Below are 11,924 nucleotides of genomic sequence, written 5' to 3'. Positions count from 1 at the left end.
TTAATCTTCCAGCCTTTATTGATACTAGGGGTTGCCCTAACCCAGGTGCACTTGGCCTTACTAAAGCCTCATGAGTTTCCCGTGGGCCCACTTCTCAGGCTTGTCCAGTGGCATCCTGTTCTTCAGGTGTGTCAAGGGTACTGCTCAGCTTGGTGTGACCTGCAGATTTGCTGAGGATGCACTCTTCCCCTTCATGCATGTCATTAATGAAGATGACAGTAACACTGGTCCCAGTATGGACCCCTGAGGGACACCACCTGTCACTGGTGTCCATTGGGACGCTGAGCTGTTGACCACTAGCCTGTAGATGTGACCATCCAACCAATTTCTTTTCCATTCAACAGTCCACCCATTGAATCCATCTCTGCAATTTAGAGATGTTGTGGGGAACTGTGTCTAATAGACGCAGAAAACTACAAAAATGGAGGTAAATGAACCTGTAGCCCTTCCCTTGTCCACTGGTGGAGTCACTCCATCATTGAAGGCCACTAGGTTGCTGAGATGGGACCTGCCCTTGGTGAAGCTGTGTTGGCTGTCCCAAGTCACCTCCCTGTCCTCCACGTGCCTTAGCATAGCATCTAGGAGGATCTGTTTCATGATCTTCCCAGGCACAGAGCTGGGGCTGGCAGGTCGGTAGTCCCTGTTTTGTCATTGGTGTTTCTTCTTTCTGGTTCCAGCTTTAATCCCAGGTTCTGCTTTCTAAATTTATTTCCTCAATTTGCTTCAAGTAATCAGCTTTTTCCAGGAGTCCTCATGCAAGACTTAAGAACAAATTGGCGCTCCCAGTTCTTCTGCTTTGAGATTGCCCTCTTTCCCCCTGTTCAGTAGGGTGTCCCTTCCATTAAGTATTGTAACCTTTCTTCTATGCGTCCTCTTTGCAAATTGCTGAAGGTGAAGACTGTGAAGTCGCAGCTTAAGTAATAAAGCTCCAATTAAACTCAAGAAAACTTACTTTTTCGTGGGTTTTTATTGGAATTTGCACAGAATTGAAAGAATTTACTTTGGTCATTCAGTGTTCTTGTGTCCACATAGCCAGTGTCCTGATTATTTTTCTTTGTTGTTTGTTTGTTACCATAGAAAATTCCATATTAATTACCATAGAAAATTGATACAGTATTTACCTATACATTTGCAAAAGGGAAAAATTACTGGAAATTGTGCAAAACGCAAGTCTGTAACCTATGCATAGAGCTTCTATGTTCATATTGCTCCCTTCCTCTTCACCCACTACATTGTAAAACTGGACCAGAGGGGAAAAAAAAATATATATACACCTGAAAGTGACTAGCTTTGAAGTGAAAGTAAGTGATAATGGCTTACATATTGCAAATACTTCTAACGAACTACAAACTCCTGAGTGATTCCAGTGTCTGCTTACCCAGATCTCACAAGAAAGCTATTACTCAGTATTCTGCTTCTTTCTACTGTTTGTGTGTCTTGTTTGGGGGTGGGTGTGCTTTTGAATTTTGTGGGGACTTTTGGTTAGGGTGGACTTTTTTGTTTGTCTGAAGGCATGGAACATAGTACTCAAATTCAGCTGTTGTTTATCTTATCACGTGGTGTTAAATTCAGCATTTCCAATGTCCTGTTCTGAGGCAGGGGCAGAAGGGACATTTTTTTTGCCTTCTTTGCAGAAGAAAGGTAGAAAATCTGTTCCTCTCAAATCTAATAAATGGACTTTTTTTTATGGTGAGAAAGATGTCTTTGCATGGCATGCCAGGGGCTGGAATTTGTGTGTATATTGCAGAGAGTAGCCCTGTTTTAACATGTAATACACCGTGAATTTCTGGTCTCCTTTGCTGAAACAGAAGTACTGTGTAAGCGCTTAACTCATGGGGGCTGGGGGAGTGCCTGTACGTGTCATGCAGCAGTGCCAGCCCAGCTCGGGCCCTGGAACTGTCCCCAAGTGGTGCAAGGGCTGCTTGGAGTGCTGCCCTGCCCCTGGGCCCCAGGAACCGAATTCAGTGCCTGCTGATGGGTTGGAGCTTGGTCAGAGAGCTGGGAGCTGCAGTGCTCTGAATCTCCTGGGGTTCGGGGGATAGGAGAGAGGCAGGAGAGGTGCTTGGAAGGTCACTTCGCTCAATGAAATGCTGATTTCATATGCCTAATAAAGGCTTAGGGTTGCCAGCTAGTGGGGTGATTTTCATGAGCTCTGACCATAGTAACAGTCCCGTGTGTATGAAAAACTTGTACCAAAGCACTACCCCTCTTGAGGGAAACAACACTGTGAATGTCAGCTGGGGTTAGCAGAAAAAAATTATGACTTAGAAAAACAGTTAAGGGGGGACAGGAATGCCAAACCAGAGTACTTATTCTTCAGCAAGTTAACACCTTGATTTGTTGCTAATTATTCCTGGAAATACAAGCCTCTGTGGTTGAAACTGTTTTGCTGCTAAAGCATAGGGCCAAGTCCTAATGTTAAATTTCTAATTGTTGAACAGCAGTGTTCAAAAATGTTCCACAGGCACGATAGTTGCACGTGTTTCTGAAAGCAAAAAAGTGATGATTTCTGTGGCACATCTAAAAAAATCTAGTCAATGGTGCATCTGTTGTTAAGTGTGAGCAGTCTTGAAAGTACCACTGTGCCCTTGTTGTTACTACGAAACTATGAAATGTTTGAGAATGTAAATCTATTAAGGACACTAAAACATGCCCTGTTCAGGCAGCGTGTTCCGTGCTGTCTGTAAAAGTGGGTCTGGCTGCCGGCAGAAGGTGGCATACTGGTGTTTGTAAGTGAGGTCATGCATGTAAACTTCAACTATAAACTTGGTTATGTATGTCCTTATAGAAGAAAAAAACAATGCTTAAAATAAACAGTAACAGTACTGACTTTGTAAACCACAGCCGTCTGTCTCTGCGTGTATAAATCCTCGAGGCGCGCGGTGTTTTTGCGGGCCCGGCCCTGGGCAGCGGGCGAGCCCTGCCGCGGCCCCGCCCCTGCTCCCGCCATTCCCGGCGCGCACGCGCTGCGGAGCCTCCCTGGGCGCCGGGCCGGGATGCGCTCCGTCAGCTACGTGCAGTGCGTGGCGCTGGACTTCGCCGGCAGCCTCTTCCCGCACGCCATCTGCCTGGGGGACGCCGACAACGACACGGTCCGAGCCCGGAGACCGGGCTGGGGCGGGCGGGACCCGGCCGGGGGTGCCCGCGGGGCCGGAATGGGGCTGAGGGGAAGCAGCGAGCGGCTGGGGCGGCCCCAGGGCGGGTGCGGCCGGAGGAGCTGGCGGGGCTTCCAGCCCTGGGGACACAGCCCCGCCTGAGCAGTGTGAGGGACGCGGGGATTTGGTCAGAACCCCCCAGGAGTCCCCCTGCAAAGGCAATGATTGCTGGGCTACCCGAGCTGGTCACCTTTGGTGTGGCCTGGGTGGTGCAGAGCCGGAGGGGAGCTTAGCTTCTCCTCAGTCGACGCTCTCTGTCGCAGTGGTGGGGATGAAGTGGTGCTTTGCTGGGCGCAGCAGGTCACAAACAGGGTCGAGCCACGTCTCGGCGTCTCTTGACCCGTGTGATGGATGGGTGTGCATTGGGAGTGTTGCTGTCAGCCCCTGAAATGGTTGGTTCTTATTTGTCTGTAACTAGGAAGAGGTTAGCTTAACCAGCTATATGTCAACTGTTTCTTCTCCTCAGCAGTCGAGGTTTTTTACAGCCTTATCCTGGAAGGTGCCATGGCTAGCAATGCAGTAGATGATTATAGGGATTTCCCCATAAAAAGTTGTTTTTAGGGTAAGGTGTGCAGGGAATTATGGAATGCACACCATTTAAATACATAGAGGCATGATGCAGGAAATGGGATAATGAGAGTAGGCTCATCCTCATGGGTGGTTGGTGATTTTTAGAAATCTTCTTTAAAGGAATAATCACCATTCTGAAATCCTTTTACCCCTTCAGCAGTGATACTGAGCATCCTGTGTAAATCTGTTGTAAGTGTTCTTGCACTCTCTTCCTGGATGGTTATATTTTTGTCATTACCATCATCTTCCTTAGGTGATTCAAGTCAATCTAGATTGAAGGATGGAAGATGGAGTAATGATGATGGTTTTAGCATCCAAGCAGGATGTTAGAACAGTGTCACAACTCTGAAACAATGAGTGGAGGAGCAGTGGATAATGGGATGTTGCTCTAAGGAGCCATTCTCCAATCTCTTTTATCTGCAAGAATAAAATTAGGGCTTTTCTATTTTCTCAGACCTTCCATTTTGAGTCAAGATTGTCTCTTAACTAATTTTATTTTGCTGCTTCTTCCCACAGAGTGTTTTTTAGATATGAATTCTGAAATTTTTGCTGTTGAAGGAATACTGCTTACAATGTAATTGTGGATTTCTTCCTACTAATCCAGTTTTCTTGTACAGCTGAATGAACTCGTGGTAGGAGACACCAATGGAAAGCTCTTTGTTTACAAGAATGATGATAGCAAGCCCTGGGCTGTGCGATCTTGCCAAGGAATGGTCAGTTCTTGACAAAATTTTTAAATGGTTGGGCCTGTTGGTATATGTGCAGCTAGCTATCCTTGTCCTTTGCCTAGGAATATGTAGGCTAGGGAGGTGTGGCAGCCAGAACTGATTCTGATGTTTCTTGTGTGATTATTCAAGACCCTGCTTTTGCCTACAGCCCCATGGGCTGGAAGCGATGAGCAAATTGATGGATAAACACAGAAACTGTGCTTTTGTCCCAGCTTTACCCTGCTGTGTGCATTCTGGGTTTTGCCCCAGGGCTCTGGCTGTTGTGTTTCTGTCCCTTAACTCTGCTCTCCTTGTCCTTCTAAAGGCTGTTTGGAGTTCAAGAGATTCTTTATGGGGGGAGAGGGGGTAGGTCAGAGGTTTATCCCAGGGTGTTGCTTTGGGTTGCCTTTTCTCATGGACGGCTTTTTCTTTTGCAGCTCACATGTGTCCGTGTGGGAGATGTGTGCAATAAAGGAAAGGTGAGACGAGCCAAACTCCTCCCAGCTTTTTCTGTAGAGCATGTGGGAGGTGTTCAAAAGATTAGGGTCATGTCATGTGCTGAGTGTGGAGGAGGACAGATTGCAGGTTCTGTATCTCCAGGATCTGCCTTTGCTCATAGAGTTTTACCACTACTGTTTTTAAACTGTTCCTCTGTTTATCTGTAACTGGTGTTTTTCTGTAAGTCTTATGTGGGTTTAGAGAGCAAGGAAATCCATCCTATCTTCAGACAGCACTTTTGATTTCCATATGCCCTTGTGAGAGCACCAAAAGGCTTTGGTAATTTGAGCGTTGCTCCTTTTGCTCAGTAGCTTTTGCCTTTCTTGGGCCAATGTCTGCTGTGAGCCATGGTCCTTCTGCCACTTGGCTGTGTGCATTTAAGGTCATCTAAACAAGACTGAGACATGGAATAGTCTGGACTCCCGAGCAAATTCCACTGGGTCTACTATGACTCCTTTTGTTGGATTGCTCTTTCTGGGGGTTAAGCCAGGACCAATGAGTCCAAAGGTCCCAGTTCAGGCACCCTGCCTGAAATACTGTAGCTGTGTTTCCTCTAGTGGGGAACAGAGCTGATGCAGGCATTGAGAAAGCCACACATTGTTTGAGGATTGCACACATACCAGTTTGATACTGTAGTCTGACAAAGATGAACAAGAAGTTTGGACCCTGCTAATATGCTATTAGAAGTTTGTGTGCTGGCCAAAAACCTGTTCTCTCTGTAGCAGTCATTGATCTTGATCAATCTACTTTGGTGTTCTCCTTTGCCCTGCTGTGGGACAGCTTCTACACTTTCTAAAAGAGGAAGAATCAACAGGTTTTTTTCTTCCCTCACAGAATTTCGTGGTGGCGGTGAGTGCAGAAGGCTGGTTTCATCTTTTTGACCTGACTTCTCTGAACTCAAAACACCCAGATGCTTCAGGCCACCATGAGTTGGCAGGGGCAGAAGAGCAGAAGCCAGTGTTCAAGCAGCACATTCCTGCCAACACCAAGGTCATGCTCATCAATGACATTGGTGAGCCACAGAGCTGGTGTGGGAATGCAGGGTGAAGGAGTTTGTGTGTGAGGCAGTGGGGAGAGAAGGTCGGGGGGGAACCTGCAGAAGGAAATTACTGTCTTGCTGAAACATGCTCCAACAAACCACAGCCAAGTCATGGAAGGGAGGAAAAAAAGAACTTTAGGAATTTTTCTGAAGTGCAAGCTTTCATTACATGGTTGGGATCCTCAGGGATGCTAACTGTAGAAACCAGCAGAATGGTTTCTGCATGTTTGGGGTCTTGGGGCTTGAGAGAGTCCATCTGTCTTTCTCGCTTACCTGCAGATGGCGATGGGAAGTGTGAGTTGGTTGTGGGTTACACTGACAGGGTGGTCCGTGCCTTCCGCTGGGAGGACTCGTCGGAGAATTCAGACCATGTGTCTGGGCAGTTGATCCTGTTGAAGAAATGGCTTCTAGAAGGTCAGGTAAGGAAAAAGTATGTTCAGAGCAGTACTTGTCATACAGTCTTCAAGAGGTGGCTTTTTCGAGAGAAGAAGCACAGAACCTCAGTCCTATGAACAAAACAATTGTCATGTTGATGGCTTAAGAGGAGATTTGCCCAGTGATTTTTCTGTCCAGCTGGTAGGTTGGTCTGAGAAGCAGTTGCTCTTACCTGATGGGAGAGCATTAGTGTGAAGTACTAGTGTTATTTTCAAGTAGCTTTTGGTAGGGAACTAACCTTTTACTGAACGTGGACATTTTGCTTCCAGCTGAATTTATTCAGCTGCTGCTCAGCTCTATCAGAAGATTTGCCATATTTGAATTTAGTCGCAGGGAGCACCGTAAACCCTTTGGAGTTCTTGACTCTGTCTATATTTTTCCTCTGCCACTGTAGGTGGACAGCCTCTCTGTGAACCCAGGCCCTGATGGCTCACCAGAGCTGATGGTGTCACAGCCAGGCTGTGGCTATGCCGTCCTGCTGTGCACCTGGGACACAGAGCAGCGGGATGCAGCCACGGGAAGGGACGGATCTGGCCCGAGCAGGTGAGGGTGTTCCTGCAGGGGTACACAAGCATATGCCACTGTGGATGCCTGTTACAAGGGGTGCCACCACTTCACTGTTGTGAAGCAGGGGGTGCTGTCACTCTCCTTGCTTCAGTGACCTTCTGTGCTGCTGGCACTTGATCACTTACGTCTGCCTGCACCCAAGCTTCCACGAACACTCTTCATGTCTCTATCACAAAGATAAATACTGCTGCTTTCCTTGTATCCCACTCTTCTGGAATTGGGCGAGGAGAGTGGCAAAACCAGCTCCCCGAGGGTTCCTCACTACTGGGAGCTAAGGTAGGGAAATGAGCCACCTAGATTTCCAGAGAAAGGTCATCAGATTGCAGGGTAACAGCTGAGAGACTGGGCCAAATCAAATACATGAAATACAGGATAAAACTGGGCTCATTCACTAATTTTCTGCAGGTGGGGCAATTAGAAATTTTCCTAATGAGACCGCTGGCAGCCAGTGCTGTAAATCACAACCACAGCAACCAGGATGAGCAGTCAGGTGCTTGTTACTGTCTTGGTGCTGGAAGGACCCTGGTGGGGATTTCAAGGCAGGCATAAAAACCTGCAGCAGGAGGGGACCTAGGCAAGTCTCCCTGATGTCTTAGAGAACTCAGTGGAATGGTACCCTGTTAGCCAGAAGCCAGGCCCAGATGTGGTCTCTCACCAGCTTGTTCAGTCTGGGCAGATACTTTGTGAGAGAAAAGCAGCCAGGCTTATGTAAGTAATAATAAAAATTATCCTTTTTTTCCTTCATTGGAATACAGGCTTTACTGATTTTTTTTTGAGCACTTTTTTTTTTTTAATGCATCTAATCGTTCTGGGTTTGTGTTTTTAAAAATTGGCACATTTCTTTAATACCTGGGATAGCATACGTTGTCTTCTTTACCATTAAATGGTTCAACCTGTTCACAAACTCTGTCTGGATTCGTAAAGCTTTGGAGTACACTGCTCCTTAAATTGTTCTGAGACAGTCCCAGGTGTGGTTCCCTAACTTTTCCGTGTTGTCTTTCTCTTTTTCCCTAGTGAGGCCCCTGTTCGAGATGTGATTCTACACCAAACATCTGGACGGATTCACAACAAGAATGTGTCCACTCATCTGATTGGTAGCATTGCCCGAGGTGAGAGATCAGCAGCTTGGGGTCTCCAGCCCAGCAGTTGCCTCTGGTGGTTTTTTAGTACATCAGTCCAGAATGAAATCAGATTTCCTATGGTAGAAAAATAACTGTGAGAGGCAGCTGCAAGAACACAGAGATCTCGGCTTCTCTTAGCCAGCTCCTAAAGACACGCAGTTGGATATTTGCATGTGAGCTTTTTATAGCCTTTGTCCTTCCCTAGGTAGCCTTTATCCTTCACTCAGCAAAAGAGTTTTTCTGCAGCCTCTGCTGACCTTCATCTAGTCAGTTTGGCTGCCATGCTGTGCTTCTGCAGATGTTCTTGATCCTTGCTTCTGCATGTCTGCAGCTTATGCCTCCATCTTATTCCCTAGATGCATCTCTTCCTTCTCACAACCTCATCTTTGTTCTTGCTTTTCAGCATTTGAATCTCAGTTCCTGGTGGCTCTGTGCTATTCCTCCTTCTCCTGTGCAGCCCCAACCTCTCCAGAGCTGCTTCCATATTTCATCTATGTTGTTGTCCTCTGTCTTCTTCCACTGGATTGTGTTCAGGTCTTGCATCTAAAATCTGCACAGCAGCCAGCTTCTCTCAGCCCTGACACACTGCTCTTGTGTCCAACTTTCCTTGCACACTGCCATTGCATCCCTCCTGTAACTCCTTGTGCTTTGACCTGTGTCTAGTGCACCTGCTCACCCCTCCTTTGATACCTATGGAGAATAAGCTTTCACTCTCCCTTGGAATATGTGGGCATAACAGAATGCAGAAAACTCCAAGTAGAGATTACTTTCTCTTGCATTTGCTGTGCCCAAGTATTGCCTCCTGCAGTGCTGCCTGAGAATGATTCAGCCTGTCCAATGTAATTAGAGCTTTTAGACTAGAGCAATCCACCCTCTTCCCATTCCTCAGAGGGCCTCTCCTGCCCAGTTCCTAAGCTTGTCATGTTTTCAGCATCTCTGATGCTGCTGTAAGCAACATGGTCAACAGAGTATGAAATCAATTATTTCACTGCATATGAAGCCTTGCATCTATTGAGAGATGTCTGTGAAAAATGAAGGCACACAGAATAAGGGATGAAGAGCAGGCTGGGAAAAATCCCATTAATGCTGGACCATCAATAAAGAGACAGCTGAAGAGTGCCATGCTGACCAGTTTCCAAAGGGGACACAGCAGATTTCTTGGATCAGAACCTGTCTGGGTGCATGTCACTAGGGGCAGTTAAGCACCCAACCAGCTGACTTTGCTTTAGGCTGATCTGCTGAAATGGGGTGGTTTGCAGCCTGGGATTGTGCAGGGGACTGTAACTTAGAACTTTCTGTGGGCACTGGAGGTAGGCTTGTGTTGTTACTCTGGGGAAAAACTGCCTGCTTGCTTTCAGCTCTGCTGGCTTGCCCCTGACTACCAGGTTTCCTGGGTTCCTCCTCAGGGAGCAGTGCCTCTCATACATTGTCACTGAAAGAAGTAAATGCAGCTTTAGTTGAATACAGCTCCAGTCCTCTCTCTGAGAGTGTCACATTTTTAAAACTTGACCTTGCATGTCTTTTCATTTTTTAGTAGCTAGGTAGAGAGTTTACTGAAGGGCTGAAGCAACCAGGTGTTCAGGGGACTCTCCTTTTCAGATTTAATTAGTGACATTTGTCAGTGCTATCCTGCACAAAGCTGGGAAAGGAAAGGAGGCAGCATGGATCAGCTTGGCTTGGATCTTTTTTATTGTTTTCAGGAGAGGGAGGGGACAGTGTTTACAAAATGGCATCAACTCCAATAATTTTCTTTTGCACCTACAGGTTCTGGTGAGAATAGTGGCTCAGGTCTCTTTGCCCTCTGTACTCTGGATGGTAAGTCCTGCCACTGTCCTGGAAAAAGACCTGTGGGGCAGCCAGGGCCTGTCACTAATTCAAAGCAGGGAACCAGGGTCTCAGTGCTTTTGATTTTTAAAAGAAAGGGAAGCTGGGCTTCAGAAACCCTTCAAGGGTCAGGCAAGAGAATTTGATTCAAAGACTCCTTCTGCTGGCATTATTGTATATTAAGGGAGGCAGTGTGAGGATAGATACTTGTTTATGTTCTACTCTCTCATGGCCAGTGCCCCCTGTCCATTACTGCCATAGTGTATCTGGATAATGGGAGCTTGGTAGGTGGGGTCAAGTGTCAAGTATGGATTTAGCAGCCAAGACCATGCCTGTTATTAGCAGCTAACTCTCAGCAATCCTGAGTGTTGAAGGAGTAGGGCCTAGCATTAACAAACATTTTCCTCCCTTTTATTGTTTTCAAGGCAGTTTTTTATTTTTTCTTTCTTTCTTCAGGAACACTGAAACTGATGGAGGGAGCAGACAAGCTGCTCTGGTCTGTTCAGGTTGATCACCAGCTCTTTGCTCTGGAAAAGCTGGATGTTACAGTGAGTATCTGAGTAAGGCTGGGAGAGATGAAGACAAAAACTCAGCATGGCTTTGTGTATATGAACTTAGGAAGGGCAGAAGGAGTATGGCTCAGCTGGAAAAGACTGGGATTATCTCAGGATGGCACAGTGTTCTGACTGTAGCAGTACATTCTGCACTCATATCAGTCTGCCCAGTTGCAAGAGTTCGAGCTGTGTCTGTCTGTTAGACCCAGCATCCATTTATCCATTCATAAATTTTTGTCTCCCAGCTGTTCTTCAATCTTATTGCAAAGCTGAATGGTTTTGCTTGCTGCTAATACCCTGATTGTCTTAAAGCTCTTACAGTACATAAGGATTGCCATATAGAAGAGAGATGAGCTCCAAGTGCAAAATATCTTGATGAGATGTTCAGAAGTGACATCTGGACATTAGTGTTGTGTCTCTGAACCAGCAAGGAAGATTCTTGGCTGTCCCTGGGAGTAGGTGATACCTGTGTAATATGCAGTCCTCTGGTTCCTGCAGGGCAATGGGCACGAGGAGGTGATTGCCTGTGCGTGGGACGGTCAGACGTACATCATTGACCACAATCGGACTGTGGCCAGATTCCAAGCAGACGAGAATGTCAGTGCCTTCTGTGCAGGTGGGAAGCTGACTGCAAAGGCAGCCTTCACAGCATTTTCCCCTCAAAACTGCTATTCACATCTAGGAATCCCATAATCCTTTGTCTGCCTGCAGTGGGAAATAATTTCCCTATGTGCATATTGCAGAAGGCCCAGCTAGTCTTTCTCTGGTGGCATCTAGGAAAAGTAAGGGTGAGAGAAGGTGATGTTGGGGTTTGCATATGGTGGCTCAGGGTTTTTTTCTTTTTGGACGTCTCTTGTCCTCCACACTGCTTTTTTACTTTGCAGACTTCTCAGCCATTTTTAAGTGGAGGTAAGGAGCCCGTGGAACCAGCCTGAGTTTTAGTCTCTGTTCAGTCCGTTCTCTCAGGCCCATAAGAAGCAGTTTGCAAATCCCCAAGCTTCATGCAGTTCAGAGACAGCTTCTTGGATTGTCTCAAAGGGACTTTGTATATCCAGGCCTGTTTCTCTGCCCCAGTTCTTGCTGTTTTCTGCTAACAGCTTTGGTACCTCATCATGAAATGCCAATTATTTGCTTTCTCTTTCATTTTGGAAGTAGTCAAATCTCCACACTTCTGCTTTCTGCAGGCCTCTATGCATGCAAAGAAGGGAGCAACAGTCCCTGCCTTGTTTATGTCAGCTTCAGCCAGAAGATCTACATCTACTGGGATGTGCAGCTGGAGAGAATGGAGTCCACCAACCTGTTGAAAATCCTGGATTGTGACCCAGAGTTTGGAAGTCTCCTGCAGGAGCTGGGTGTAGGTGAGTGCAGAAAGAGCAGAGGATGTACAGAAAGAAGGAGAGGAAGGGCTGCTGGCAGATGATGTGTTGGGAACTAGAGTATTTCTTGAGGAAGAA

At 46.7% G+C, this 11,924-nt stretch overlaps 1 protein-coding gene across 1 annotated transcript in view; it reads left to right on the top strand.

The window, feature by feature from the left end:
• The first annotated feature begins 2,962 nt into the window (after nucleotides 1–2,962).
• Nucleotides 2,963–11,924, top strand: part of ITFG2 (integrin alpha FG-GAP repeat containing 2) — a 12,164-nt gene continuing 3,202 nt past the window's right edge. The window contains exons 1-11 of the mRNA XM_033087041.2: nucleotides 2,963–3,092; nucleotides 4,343–4,438; nucleotides 4,870–4,911; nucleotides 5,765–5,942; nucleotides 6,249–6,388; nucleotides 6,799–6,947; nucleotides 7,986–8,080; nucleotides 9,857–9,907; nucleotides 10,373–10,464; nucleotides 10,969–11,086; nucleotides 11,655–11,828. Coding sequence (XP_032942932.1) covers nucleotides 2,997–3,092; nucleotides 4,343–4,438; nucleotides 4,870–4,911; nucleotides 5,765–5,942; nucleotides 6,249–6,388; nucleotides 6,799–6,947; nucleotides 7,986–8,080; nucleotides 9,857–9,907; nucleotides 10,373–10,464; nucleotides 10,969–11,086; nucleotides 11,655–11,828 — 1,231 coding nt within the window. The 5' untranslated portion in view covers nucleotides 2,963–2,996. The remainder of the gene's footprint in view (nucleotides 3,093–4,342; nucleotides 4,439–4,869; nucleotides 4,912–5,764; nucleotides 5,943–6,248; nucleotides 6,389–6,798; nucleotides 6,948–7,985; nucleotides 8,081–9,856; nucleotides 9,908–10,372; nucleotides 10,465–10,968; nucleotides 11,087–11,654; nucleotides 11,829–11,924) is intronic.

The sequence above is a fragment of the Catharus ustulatus genome, chromosome 2 (assembly GCF_009819885.2).
Source record: "Catharus ustulatus isolate bCatUst1 chromosome 2, bCatUst1.pri.v2, whole genome shotgun sequence".
Lineage (NCBI taxonomy): Eukaryota > Metazoa > Chordata > Aves > Passeriformes > Turdidae > Catharus > Catharus ustulatus.
This window is presented reverse-complemented; position numbering and strand designations above follow the sequence as displayed.